The sequence below is a fragment of the Sturnira hondurensis genome, unplaced genomic scaffold (genome assembly GCF_014824575.4).
Source record: "Sturnira hondurensis isolate 20B ecotype Veracruz unplaced genomic scaffold, ASM1482457v3 Scaffold0010128, whole genome shotgun sequence".
In the NCBI taxonomy this organism is placed as follows: Eukaryota; Metazoa; Chordata; class Mammalia; order Chiroptera; family Phyllostomidae; genus Sturnira; species Sturnira hondurensis.
This window is the reverse complement of record NW_028082759.1, coordinates 4,287,240-4,302,339: the sequence shown is the minus strand read 5'-3', so window position 1 is coordinate 4,302,339 and position 15,100 is coordinate 4,287,240. Positions and strand designations below refer to the sequence as shown.

Here is a 15,100-nt window from a genome sequence, read left to right as displayed (position 1 = left end):
TTTAAGTAATTGAAAAGAAAATGTGGATTTGAAATACTCTGACATAATATGGAATGTATCATAATTCTTGACCTAATCAAACTTGCCTATTGTTTTTTAAGGGGAAAAAGTAAGAATTGGGATTTTGTTCATTCGCTGTGTCAACAGAACCTTAAACAGCAACTTTCTAAGTGTTAGAAATCTTTACCAACCTCTTCACCATCATTTAACACTATGGTCCCTGCTCTTTCCACCACTGCAAATACCATCACAGCACAGAGTTCGCGCCTCACTGACATCGTCATATTGGCAAAGGCAGGCAACTGGTGCATGAATTCCAAGAGTTGTTCTGAAAAACAAGCATATTCAGTGTAAAAATCACAACTTGTTAAAAAAACAAGCAATCAAAAAAAAATGCTCTCGGGTTCTTTATTTGAATTGTGCTAACAATTCAACCCACTGAAAAATACAATTATTTCAAGTATCTTCAGTACAAGTTGGAGTTTTCACAGGTCTACAAAGAGTTCTGTCATTATGGACATGGCGACATATACTTGTTGTTTCAGGAGCAATAGTGTATACTGTTACTCAAATTCTAACGGGAATGAATATATTAAATATAATCTTCAAATGGGAAATTTTTTTCTTTTTAAAAATATTTGTTTTATTTATTTATTTTTAGAGAGAGGGGACGGGAAGGAGAAAGTGGGAGAGAAACATCAGTGTGTGGTTGCCTCGCATGTGTCCCCTACTGGAGACCTGGCCTGCAACCCAGGCATGTGCCCTGACTGGGAATTGAACCAGCGACCATTTGCTTCACAGGCCCATGCTCAATCCACTGAGCTACACCAGCCAGGGCCAAATGGGAAATTTCTACTGAAAGTGACCTGCGATCTTATTGAGGTGTATTAAGGGGCGAAATCATAAACTGAAAGAGCTTTGAGAATTCTCCAAAAGCCATTCCAGTCCATTCCAGCTCTATTCCAGGATTTAGAGACCAAGAATTATTTTCAATGAATCAGACAAACAAATTAAAATCTTGTATTACATCACAGATGCAAATGCAACTAACATATTACCTATGATCTCACAGATTGGCACAAAAGAAAGACAAGCCTGGTCACTCTACGGGCGATGCTGTGGAGAAGTACCCACACTTTGGCCAGACTTGAGCTGTTGATAAGGTGGATGACTTCACCGTCTCTTCAAGTCCTGTGGTCTCTAGTTTTAATTTTCTCTATTATTAGAGAGCTTTACTAATTACTCACTATATTCTTTCCTCCCTCTTCATCACAGCTCATTGAGGCGCATGCTTTCTTTTTCATTACAGAAGGAGGGAAATGGGCTCGAAGTCATATCATTAGGAGGTGGTGATGACATGACTCAGCACCGTCTGCCTCCAAAGCTTGTGCTGGGCGTTACAGGTAGTGATGGACAGCACAAGGTATGTGTCAGACATCCTTTGAATGCTTACTAGTTATATCATTTTGGGAAAGTTGGTTAATTCCCTAAAGGCATGTTTTTTTCTCACTCTTAAAAAGTAATATACTTAGCTGTATTGGACACTTGTGAGGATCAAATGCAATCCAGATGGTAAGTCCTTAGCACAGAATAAATATTTAGTAGATGAGAACTACTACTTTATTGTCTTTATTACTATATTCATATCTTTCAAACTTTTAACTAAGTAAAAATTCCACTTATTTTTCTTGTCACCACATAACGAAATGCACATTCCTGCTAGCTATTAACATTTATGAGAAATTTTATGTTGTTGGATATAGTTTGTTAATTGCAAAAGCAATGTAGAAGAGAAAAACATGTTTGATATAGGAGTGTATATTACATATACATATGAATGTATATGCTATTTCCAGAAGGTCAGACTGGGCGATTTTCTCTTGTCCAGCTGGGTAATGTCTGCTCTGACCAGACCCTATATCATCCTTCCTGTATAAGACTTTTCATGACACAAGGTGGCTTTGGTTGTCAGGAGCATGACAATGACAGATGATGTCTAGGGACTCTGTCCAACAGGACAGTGTTCTTCAACCCAACCCTGACTAATGTGTTAGAAATTCAATTCACTATTGCAACCAGCATTAAAAAATAAATAAATAAGAAAGAGCATCAAATCACATCACTTATGGAAAGAATGAGTCCTAAGGGTACATTTGTGTTATACCGTACAATAGATCTATTACTGGGGACAGCAATAAAGCAATTCTGAAACTACTGTCAGAGATGACTCAAATCTATTACATACAGGAGGAAGGAATCATTGTTTTACAAACGTGCTGACCTTCAGTTTAACACAAAGGCAAAGTCATGGTCCCCTGACTAGCACATGACAGCTCTGCTGTTTCTAGCCTGTTTTCTTCAACTCTCGCCCCTCCCCAACCCCTCATCATAAGGTATTAAAATGTTCCCTATAGACCGACCACACACTTTACTCTTTTTCTTCCCCAGCAATAGCCAAGCTTCTTTGAATGAACAAAGATTCATGGTATTAAAAAATATGAGACTGGAAGTTGTGAGAAGTATTTCAATTTTACATAATATTTGGATATTAATACATGCCAAACTACTAACAAAAATGATCGAACAATGTGAAGTATATGAACATGAAGTATAAAATATATTTACTAATACTTGATATAACGATTTGAAGTGCCTCACAGATGTTTTTCTTGCTTTTCACCAGATTCCTACCCCATGAAGTAGGTCATAAAATCACCTGATGATACATGAGTAGTGTCTAACATTAAAAAAAAAAATACAACAGCATAGAAAATGCTTGTGTATGACATATAATGAGGGTAAATAATAAAAGAGAAAGAAAATGTCTAATAATAGAAAATGTCTATAATTCCTCAGTCTCAGTTGAAAAACTAAAAATAAATAAACAGTTAACCAGATGGCATCTAAGAGTTTTTAAGATTCTCAAATTTTCATTAATAGCATCACTGGTTTTGTGATAACTTTAGTCCTACTACTTACTACACTGGAGGTTCAGTGCAATTAGAAAAGAATTCCTATCACCAATACTTTTTTTAAAAGATATAAAATGGAAGCATTTGGCATTAAGGGCTCGACATAAACTCTGATGATGCTACAAGGCTCTTAGAAAGTTACAGGGATTAGAGTGGTCAAGAATTCAGAGCTTGGAACCGGTGATAAGGTAGTTCCCAGGGCATACAAAAAGAAAAAGCCATGGATGGGAGAATCAGACCTTTTTACTTCCATATGGTTTAGAAGAATCTATTACAATAACGCATTAAAGTGATCTATCTTACTCTGTTTGCACAGGAATATTGCTGTTTTTGAAACATATTAGCCATTTTAAAAAGCTTTTTTCCCAGTAAATGTGACATAATGAAAAATCAAATATTCAAAGGACAGACCAGAAACTGCAGTCAATTTAGACAATTAGCCTGTCCTATTGGCTTTTGTTTAATTTTATGTAAGAAATAATAGTAATATGCTTTTTTAATCTATGGAGACTTTTGGTGATATTTAAAAGAGGAAAAAATAAGTTCTTTAAAAGGGATCAACATTGTTCTCTACCTCAATGTGACAAGGCCTCAAAACAAAAAATTAAATGAACAGCCATTCAATCACTGGCTACCTACAAATGATCAGCTGGAGACCAAAAACGAATAAAGTCCCTTCCTTCAAAGTAATGAAACAAAGGTACACCTAAGAATCTAGGGAGCACCCACCCAATTTTTAAATTCCTGCAGTTTTTAAAATATGATAAAGTATTAGCAATTGCACTGGTTCCATTTCTTGCCACCCAAATCACACACCATCCTTTCTGTTGTGTGTGTGCATAAGTGTAGAGGAACGTGGTTAGAAAGAGGAATTCAAGAAAAAAAACATCATACAAATGTTTGTAGTGCACGGGAAAGAGGTCTGTTTTAACCAAATACTGGAGGGTGAGTTAGATTTAATGAGAGTAATGGCAAAAGTAAAGGCTAGAGAGTTCTCGCCTGTTTTATTTTGAGGAGAGTGAATACAAGGTCTAAGATCTCGTGTAGACCAAACAACACTATTAGGCCTTATCTATAATGATAATGGTTTATTATTTTAAATAAAAGTATATTTGAATCAAAATCATTGCTGCTTGCAAGAGAATCGGTATTCAAGGAAATGTTATGCACTGTAGACAGTGTACTGACAAGCATGTTTAGCAAAAAAGTGAGCTCTGCATCATTTTGTAGGAATCAGCATAGTTCTTGCTTTCCAGAAATGTTAGGAGAGAAACCTCAGTTACAAAGTGAAAGTCTTGCATTTTTAGGAATGATTATCACCATTTTCTTCTGTAACTATACTAAAATGAACATAATCAAAAGAGAAGATATATTGGCTCACAAAAGGATAACTTCCACATCAATCTCTTCATAAGCAGTGTTCAATCTTATTTAAAAAATGTTAAGAGCAAAGAGTATGGATTAAAATGGCAAATTGAACACACTTCAATTTCATTCTCTCTTTAAAGCGACAATAAAGAGATTTTTAAAAAGAAATTTGCAAAGACAAAGAGAACACGAGAGTGAAATGCAATTTTAGACACTGAATTTCAGATGAATGTACGGTATCAGACAAAGAGAGCGAAATCCTGTTTTCAGGAGGTAAAACAATTTGCACTGCAGAACCCTCAAGAGACTTAGGAACTACCCACATCTTTGGAATGAGAAGTAGTGGAGGTAGAGAAAAAAATGGGCTAAAATAAGGAGGAACTAGAGATGTGTGCTGGAGAAATAGTTAAACTCCTTACTCCAGCAGAGATCTAGAGAACAGTTATCCAGAAAAGGTCAATGCCAAAGCATTTCTTTACTAGGGGCCATAGGCACAATTGGCTCCTCCTCCTCTGCCATTCAGTTTGAGCCCTTTAAAGGGGAATTACTAAAAAAGGCTCCTGTTCACTCTACTCCCCAACCTCCAACACCCCCAATCCCACTTTTTTCTTCAGACTGCAGTAGAACAAGGACCTATCTGCCTTCTTCTCCACTGAGATGCAAGGACCTAGAAAAATGCTCAGCACCTACACAAAAGGTGCTCAATCTAATTTTTGAATGGTTATCATCACATGAAACCCATCTACCAACAGCTAGCAATTCCTATACATGGCTTTCTTATATTTTAATATCAATCCCAAGTTTTGCTTTTTCATCCCTGACTTCCTACCATACTTACACATATCTAGCTTAAATGATAAAAGCTTTTCTTCATGCATGTTTGTCTCCCTCAAACACACATGCAACATAATTATGTCCATACTGTCCTATAACCAATCTCAACAGGTTTGTTTCCTTGAATTTCTCTTCAAAGACACAGCAGCCCCAAACGAGTTGGGAGAACGGTAGAACGGATCATTCGGGCTCAGGTAAGTGTGGTTACAGATGCTGGACCTGTGGTGGAGAGAAGACTCCAACTGAAGTTGCTCTCACTTGCAGTACACTGAGGAAGCCAGGGTGCAGAAGGCACACGCAAACAGTCATTATTATACAATCAGGTGTTGCTCTGATGGAAAAGGTGGGTAAGGGGAAAGCGGATATAAAGCCACTTTGCTTTTTAACCTTAGGGTGCACTCAAAAAAGACTCAACTTCCACAGCTGTTGGGCTGCTTACTTGACATTCTGCTCTGCTCTTCCATTCACAGTCTCATCCTCATGTAGAAGGAGAGCAGAAGCAAAGTCATCTACGTGTCAGTTTTACCAACTGTCGTGTGACTAATGCTTCCAAAGAGAAAACATGAGCTTAATGGGAATAGTGCTCACAAGAAAATTAATTGATGTAATATTGTATAGAAGACTACTTTTAATTTTTTGTCATGCTGTTATTTACACAAGGGACATTCATAAATTTATACTTTTAAAGCCTACCATTCCTGGGCTCTATCATTATATCAGGACATTTTACTTCTAAATACTTTGAGTTGCCCTTAGATGCGTTTCTCACCCAAACTTACCAATGTCATCATCTGTCCTGTCAATCGGGTCCTTCTCCAGGCAGTCCCGCACAATGTCCCTACTCATCAGAGGGTCCGATGCCCTCTCGATGTCTTCTTCATCATCGTCGTCCTCAGAATCCACTGCTGTCTCTGGCAACCCACTCAGGTCCATATCACCAGCCTCACTTTCTGTGGCCTTAAAACAGACCCAAAAAAATTTTAATTGAGTGTATTGGAATGACATTGGTTAATAAAATTATGTAGGTTTTAGGTGTACAATTCTACATACATCATCTGTATTTTGTAATGTGTGCTTACCACCCAAGTCAGGTCTCCTTCCGTCATCACGTAACCCCCCGTTTACCCCCCTCCCCCATTCCCTCTGGTAGTCAGCATGCTGTTGTCTATGTATGCAAAAAAAATTTTTAAACTATTTTAAGTAAATCTTTTGTACCCAAAAGAAAAAAGAAAATTATTTAAAAATATTAATTTTTTACTATATCAATTTTCTGCAACAAAGTTACATATATTCAACACTAACAAATATTTATGTACCAGGCACTATGCAAAATAATTACTTCAACAAAATGACTGACTTTATTTCCTATTAAATTTTTAGTAAGGGTNGTATGCAAAAAAAAATTTTTAACTATTTTAAGTAAATCTTTTGTACCCAAAAGAAAAAAGAAAATTATTTAAAAATATTAATTTTTTACTATATCAATTTTCTGCAACAAAGTTACATATATCCAACACTAACAAATATTTATGTACCAGGCACTATGCAAAATAATTACTTCAACAAAATGACTGACTTTATTTCCTATTAAATTTTTAGTAAGGGTTAATGACTTTATCTCAATATTTTTATTTCTTATTTCAACTATCATATAGCATTTAAAATAAAGAAGAAAAAGTTTATCTTTTATTCCATTTTTTTAAAAAAGAGAATAGCTTAAGCTCATGTTAATATTTTTTAAAGTTTAACAGAAGAATTTAAATCACATTTTTGGTTCATTAGGTACCATCTCCTGAACTAAAATATGTACATTGCAAGAAAAACCCAAAATGAGAATAACTGAAGACAGAGTACCCACTGAAGATGGAATAATTAAGAACAGGAAACCTAACATTTACAACAGCTCTCTAAATCAGGCCTTAGCAAGCACGATTTAGTAAATACCATCAGGAGCAGAGGCGATCCAGCCGGGACAGCAATAAAGCCCCGTGGCCAAGGCAGAGAGAATCAGCTGTGGCACGCTCAGAAACACAGCGCCTACTTTAAATTCAGAATTCACACAACTGTCTCTGAGCTCTAGAATGAAACTGAAGTCCAACTCGATGTGAGGTAATACGCCATGGCTGTGACCAGAGAAACTAGGCCGATGTTGTTGTTATTGCACCTTATCTCTGAAGTCTAGAAAGGTGACAATTTGCTAATACTTGTCCTGATTACATTTTCACCTGTTTCATCTTTACATTGAAGGTGATTATTTATCACCTTGTATTTTCAAGTTTACAATCAGTCTTCCACATACACATTCTTTAATATTAGCCCAGAGTGAAGAAGGGACACTACTGAAGACAGAAAACTCTTTTAAATAATAGTTACATAACTTAAGGTTTTCCTTTTATTTGTAAACATCTAATATATGATAAGAGATGAAAAATATATCAATACCATCTCAATGAAATCATTCCTATTATTTAACTGAATTATGTCTATCTTAAATAGAACCAAAGACTTTCCAGAAAGTGAATTGGGTTAATCTCTCCAAAACTGAATCTTCCACCCTATTTGCATAAATGATAATCCGCTGTTTTCTGTTATGTGTATTCCATTCTTTAAGAGACTATTCATAAAATAACATTCGCTATACCAGCAACTTAGGAGAATATTTTTGTTTCAATAAATGTCTTTTTTATTTTAAAATACTACAGACTTCCTTTTAATAATGTTTGAAATAAAACAGTAACCTTTTAGGAATCTATTAATTTCATAATATCACTTTCTCGTGAGCAATAAAATGTTTGAAGACAGAGTGAAGTTAAAGTTTAATGAACACCAAGAGGTCTGTAGAAGGGTACTCAACTTAAAAGGAATGCCTGGAACCTAGTATGGAATTTATTTGTGCTGCATGAACACACAAACTCACAGTTTAATTGTTCAAATCTCAGCTCTGCCAATCGTTATGTGACTTTAACAAAGTCCCTTAACCTCTATGAAACCAATTTTATTGTCAGGAAACTGGAGTTACATCTTACCATTCACAAGACTCTTCTTGGATCAAATAGGGAAGAGAAAGCCAACTATAAGCCACCTCAACAGTTCCTTCCTCGAGGAGACACATTTTCCATTTCAGTACTTGCATACTTTACCTCTCCCCACCCCTGCTACAAGCCTCACACACAATTTATATGAGCACATCTATCGAAAACAAACAAACAACAACAACAAAACCCCCCAAAACCCAACTCTGTTTAAAACCCCAACCCCTTATATACTGTGAAAAAATTTCTCTCATGCTAACTGCATTCATAAAATTCTTGCTAAATGGCTCATAAAATAATCACAGAAACAGTGATCCTATATTGAATGACTACCATGTACCTAGCACTACATTTAATGCTTTTAGTAAATAATAACCTTCATATCAACTCAGCAAATTAGGTTACCACTATTTTTTAGATGAGAATGCAAAAAGGGAAATTAAATAATTGTATAATGTAAATAAAAATCGGTGATTGTGCCAGGACTCCAAATCTGGTCTAAACAGCACAAACTACTAAATACTTTATATCATAATACTTTGACCAGTTTTCTCAAAAGGCTGTCTTCATTAAGTAAATCGTTAAAATATAATAAAGTCATGAAATGTTTTCTGCTTTGCTAAGCCATAAAACGTACTGGTAAAATGTTTAAAAATATGTATTTGCTTATAAACACAAAACACTTGCTAATTTCTAGCTCCCTCCAAACTAATATTACTAAGATTAATGCGAGTCTTTAACCTTTTTTATTTCAAATAATGTTATGCACACAAACAGTATCTAAAATGCATCTGATTGGATTTGTCTCAGGAGCAAGAGGAAAGGCTTACGTATTTTAGGTAGGCAAATGACTTACATCCTAAGTTAAGTTATCTTCCACATTTATAACCTAACAGAGATTTAAATGCATGTTATAGCTGTAGTCAATAGTCTCAAAAAAACCTATCACTATTCTCAGATCAATGCTGAAAACTCTATGATTTTTTAAATCAAAAGGGACTACATATATCATCACTAAAATAGTTTTTAAAGCTAGTTTATTTTGCATTTTTAAAAGTTATTAAGAAAACACACTGTAGAAATATTAAGTATCATAAAGTTCTAGTAAAGTGTTAATTTAATGAAAATAAAAATAACTACTACACGTTTTCTAAGTACTTAAAAATCAGTTACAAAAAACCTTTCTGCTTATCAAATAACCTACACATACCCCCATGCTAAAGAGGGTTGCTTCATAGTACTCTTTTTTAAAAAAAATTTATTTAACTCTTGTTCAAGTACAGTTTTCTTTCTTGTATTCCCAGCCCTGCCCCACCCAGCTTCATAGTATTCTTGATGTAAACAGAATTTGTGCAGAATTTCAAACATACATATTTAACTCAAATAATACCAAAATTTAGGCCAGAAAGTTATACTGCATGTTAGTGTTGGTATCAATCTAATCAATGGATCAGCTCTGGTGTGCACACAATGCAGCGTACAGAACATGCATCACAGAAAAGGACACCAATAACCTGTGTGATCCCATTAACCAGTGTCACCCCAATAAATTTAATTCAAAAATTTAACTGAGACAACAAAGTGAGTAGGAACTGTAGTCAAAACTATACTGTAGAAAGTATGAAAATATATTTCAATATAAGTGTAACGCCAGCATTAAGGCTAGTTTGTATATCATAATTAGGAATATCAGATATTCCTAATTTTATATTATCAATGTTTTAAGTTTAATATAGGCTTTAAAAATATGTATATACTTAAAAGGAAGGAACAATTTTTTAAAGCTCTTCATGTAAACTGTTAGGGTTCTTTCCAAAAATTAACAATCCTAATAAGTATAAAAATGCCTATGTATGAATATTCATAAGAAAATCTGTGCTAATTTGATGGGAAAAAAAGGTTCATATTAAAATCTTCATATACTCAATTATTAATGTTTTAAGTATATTAAAATATAGATATTTGCATGTTCTCTTCTGAAAATTACCTATGCTTACCCTTTAAACTGTTATATTATATAAGCTGAGTACTTTTCTTATTAATTTGCATAAGTGAATTATATTCTAACTTTAAATGTCTTAATTGATCTTTTAACTATTAATTTTTTGATCATTCACTATACCATTAAGAGTTTGATCATGCCTGGAATTTAATCTTAATTATATAAAGTAAGACTATAAAGTGATTTCCCCACCCCAAAGACCATTTACTGAATAACCCACCACTTTTTTCACTGACCTGTGCAGTTTCCTGTAGAGCACACTACATCCGTGCATACTGAGTTCCACTGCACTTGAACTCTCTGTTCTACTCATCTACTTCTGTACAACTGTTCCGAATCGACTTAGCCACTGCACTGCTCATTACACCACTTAGCTAGGACCTCATCATGGCTGGAAACTGCATTGTCTCTTATCACCAACTTAGTCATTCCACTTCCTATCACTAACAAACTACTACTTAAAAAAAGTTATTTATTTATTCATAGAGAGAGAGGGGAAGGGAGGGAGAAAAACATCAATCAGTTGCCTCTTGCACACCCCCAACCAGGCCCTGGCCTACACCCCAGGCATGTGCCCTGACCGGGAGTCAAACCAGCCATCTTTCAGTTTTGCAGGATGCTGCCCACCCACTGAGCCACACCAGTGAGTGAGAGCCTCCTACATTTTTGCTTGCTTCCATCTTCTATCTGCTTCCATCTGCTTTCAAGGTAACCCTTTTTTTTCCTTTTAACTCAAGCATGATCTTCAGTCTTTATGACTCTGCTATTTTCTGTAGCTAGCTCTCACTCCCCCAGCTAATATTGCCTAGTCTAATATTTCACATTCATTAAACACATCTGTACTGTGTGGCTGTGATTTTCCGGCAGTATACTAGGCTCTGGAGAGAAAATAGAGACAAGACAGGAAAGTTCTCTGACTTCTTGAGGCTATAGGCATACAGAACATAGAAAGTAATCATTAAAAATCTAAATAAAAGGACTAGCCACACCCTGACTGGTGTAGACCACTTTGTGGGCATCATCCCACAAAGTGAAAGGTCACCAGTTCAATTCCAAGTCAGGGCATATGCCTGGGCTGCAGGCCGGGTCCCTGGTCAGGACACATGCAAGAGGCAACCAGTCTATGTTTCTCTACACATCAATGTTCTCCTTCCACTCTTTCTCCCTCGCTTTTCCTCTAAGAATAAATAAATAAAATCTTTTTTAAAACAAAAAGGATCACTCAGAAAGGAATCCAAATGTAGGACCTACTTTTATTTTTATTTATTTATTTATTTTTTTAGGACCTACTTTTAGAGAAAAGTTAAAAAGAAGGTGATGGGATTAGCCAAAGATCGTATGTGCATAACCGGAAGAGACAGACAACAGTGTGGTGATGGCCAGAGGGAAGGGGGGATGGCCAGAGGTGGGCAAAGGGGGGTTATATGGGGAACATTTATAGTAGTGTCAATGATAAAAATAAAGTTTAAAAAACTCACTGGGAAGATGGTACTTCAAAAAGAAGACAGGCAAAAAAAAAGGGACCATGTGAGGAGAAACCCTTCTAGGCAGAAGGCATACAAAAACAAAGTTCCGCAGTTAGAAACAGCCTGGCATGTTGTTCTATCTGTTTTTCTACTGCACTCATATACAAAACTCCAGTCCCGGGCAGAGCCAAATCTTTGCGTTCTCTGGGTGGGGAAACTGACTTCAGAGGGCAGAGGGAAATCACTCTGCATTTGAGGGCACCGACTCAACTGAGTCGCATTGCTCTGGCCAATTGGCTTTCCTACTCTCTGAAACTACTATTTCAAAACGTGCCTCTCCTTAAAACTCTCTACCAGCCAATCCTCTCTCTTAACAAATGAACTCAACTCTTCAGAGAGAAATACAGAAGCCACCAGATAGAAACTCCTTCTTCTCCCAAACTTCCTATTTCAAACCTATCACCATTATGTCCCCATTAAAACAAAGGGGGGATTCTTTTCTTAAAGCTAGTTATTCCACTTTGCTCTTGAACTCCTCCCCTCGCAGCCTCTCAGAAAAATTATTCTACCCTTTTCTGTCTGTACACAGTATCCAATTTCAACCTGTCCGTGTCCATCTCATGAGCATTTATACGCACTGCAGTGCGACGGCTTCCTCCTACGTCAGAATCGCACACAGAGTAAATGGGTTGCTGCGAGAGAAAGCTGCCCATCCCTGGAACTGCTCAAGAAGAAACTGGATGCGTGGTTGACAGGAAAGCAGTAGAGAATTCAAATATAAGATTCGTTACTAACCCAGGTCCTCTCATCTGTCAGGTTTCTTCTCAGCTTAGGCATTTCTGATTTAAAGATGACAGATACAGTACATTGGGGACCTCTACTATATGCTAAGTTTTGAAGAGCCAATAACTAAGTCTTTTGATCCACTTATGAAGGAGATATAACCTTACAGCCTACATGCCTGCCATGGAGCTTGAAAAGTAAACAGGCTTGAAACTCAACTAAAAGGAATCACAATAAACAGTGAACCTCTATCCCATCTACACTCCAAGACAAAGTCAGAGCAGCTTGAAGTTCTCGCCCACATTCCGGATATTCAGACACTCTGATGGTAGCTGAGGATGGCAGAAGTCCCATCATGATTTCCTCCTGACCTTACCCAGCCTACTCAAGGTAATAGCACAAGAAGCAAGCAACTCCCCTCTTACTATGCCTCAACAGGTTATACAAACAACTTACAGCATTCTTATACATTTACAGTCAGGTTTGTATATACTCGATAGCAGTGGTAACTTCTGCAGCCTCAAGCTGTATCCCCATTATAGATATTTAAAATGTATACAATCATCTCAAAGTCTAGAAGACAAGGGTTCTACCATGGTGGTTCAATCAATACAAACTGAAGCAAAGCTTTTACTTACACTGTTCATTACCATACATCACACTCTGAGTAAATGTTAAAAGGTAACAACTTCTAAAAATAGGCAAATTCCATTTGAAAATGGAATTACTTTCTAAAGATTTAAATACAAGTGAACACTTCATTCATCAAACTGGAAACTTAAAAAGTTACTTTCAAAAGCCAGATTAGTTGTATTTCTTTTTTTATTGTTTTTCAAGTACAGTTGTCTCCATTTTCCCCCCTCCACTCCCCCGCCAACCCTTGAGCCCACCCACTCTGGCTTTCCCCAGGTGTCCTTTATACATGTTGCCAGATTAGTTATATTTCTTATTTCAAAATAATAAAGAAATTTTTAGTCAGTCAAGAATCTGCAAAAAATTGCATTTGTGGCTATCAATTATTGGGAAGCTTTCCACAATATCCTTGAATTATTTTAAAAAGTATGTAACTAAAAAAATACTAATAATTTTCTAATATCTATTCAATTTAGGACTTAAATGTGTTTTGTCCTAATGTTATTCAAAATGTTTAGCACTGTAGCATAGACAGTAGGTAGAAAATAGACAGGGGGAGGGCAAGAATAGTATGGGAAATGTAGAAGCTAAAGAACTTGTGACACATGGACATAAACTAGAGGGGGAGGGAATGGTGAGGGAGGGAGTGTGCAGGGTGGAGGGAAATGAAGGGGGGAATGGGACAACTGTAATGGCATAATCAATAAAATATATTTAAAAAAATGTTTAATACTTACAGTACTTTTTTTTAAAAAAAAGGAAACTCAGCACTGCCTAAATATATCAATGCCCCTGGAACACTATGTTTCCAAAGAAAGGTACTTTATCATTGTCTTATATCACAATTCCTCAGAAGCAAGAATTAATTACAGTTTGTAAAGTATGTATTATGTTTTCTTTGTTTGAAACCATCCAAAAATCCCATATTAGTAATATATAATTAAAGACCCCCCGCCAGGGACCTTTCTTATATATTTCAGTCACTTTTCTTGAATTCGCACTTTCTAACTCAATAAATTATTTATTAACAATAAAATTTTGCTTTTAAAACTTTTTTGACTTCCATAGTTCTAGTTTCTTTTCCATTCATAAGTATCATAAAAATTTATTTTAAACACATAGTTAAATCTATAGGGCATAAAAAATGTAAGAAAAAAATGATCCAATCTTAATCTTTTCCTTTTGTCATATTCCAAACTTAAATTTAAAAAAACACTTATTATAAAAGCATAGTTTTGCAGTTTTCCCCTACAGCTGTAATTTAAAAAAGCCATACACCTTAACACAGCCATACTGAAAATAATAATACATTTAAAGTCAAGCGAAACATTTCCATTGTTATCATTCTATTAAAAATTCTGGTAACTGGTAATAGCAGAGGCAAATACAATTAGATAGTAGTACTACTTCTAAAACAAACTACAATGTTTATGCTGTGTGAAGTATAAACATTAACATGTTCTGTCTGTGGATGCACATATATGCACATACAGTTACTTTATAGGCTCTATCAACCAATAATCGTAAAACTCCTTGGAAGGCATGAAAATAAAGCAAATGACAAGGAAAACGCCTCTTACCTGGTAGATATCAGAAAGACTGCTGCTCCCAGAATCACTAGTGATGCTACATCCTGAGTGGCTGGAAGAAACGTGGGTCACCTGTGGGTGGAGACTATCGGTAAGGTGCAGTTTTGTGAAATCTGCAGGAAGCTATGGGAGGAGCAGGAAAAACCAGGATTACAATTTGAATCAAGAACTTCGAAAGACATTTAAGAATTCTACAGTACCCTCCCCACTCCACATCATTTAGGCAAGTATGTTATTAGGAATGATCCTTCATTTTTTTAAATTCAGAAATTGCCAAAGTTTGTCCTAGGTACTAAAAATCACAAAGTAAAATGCTTACGTTTACGGGCATTCAATAAACCTCAAATCATACCAAATTCAATGTGTAAACAGGTGGGTTTGGCAGTTAAGATTAACTGGGGTAAACATTTAATTCAATGAG

At 35.8% G+C, this 15,100-nt stretch overlaps 1 protein-coding gene across 12 annotated transcripts in view; it reads right to left on the bottom strand.

Annotated features, from left to right (window-relative positions):
* RAPGEF2 (Rap guanine nucleotide exchange factor 2) overlaps window positions 1-15,100 on the bottom strand; it is a 219,966-nt gene that overhangs the window by 34,911 nt on the left and 169,955 nt on the right. For all 12 annotated transcript variants that reach the window (XM_037058302.1, XM_037058305.1, XM_037058307.1 and 9 more), the window contains 3 exons: window positions 14,671-14,802; window positions 5,954-6,131; window positions 192-328 (listed from right to left, as the gene is read on the bottom strand). In XM_037058302.1, coding sequence (XP_036914197.1) covers window positions 192-328; window positions 5,954-6,131; window positions 14,671-14,802 — 447 coding nt within the window. The remainder of the gene's footprint in view (window positions 1-191; window positions 329-5,953; window positions 6,132-14,670; window positions 14,803-15,100) is intronic.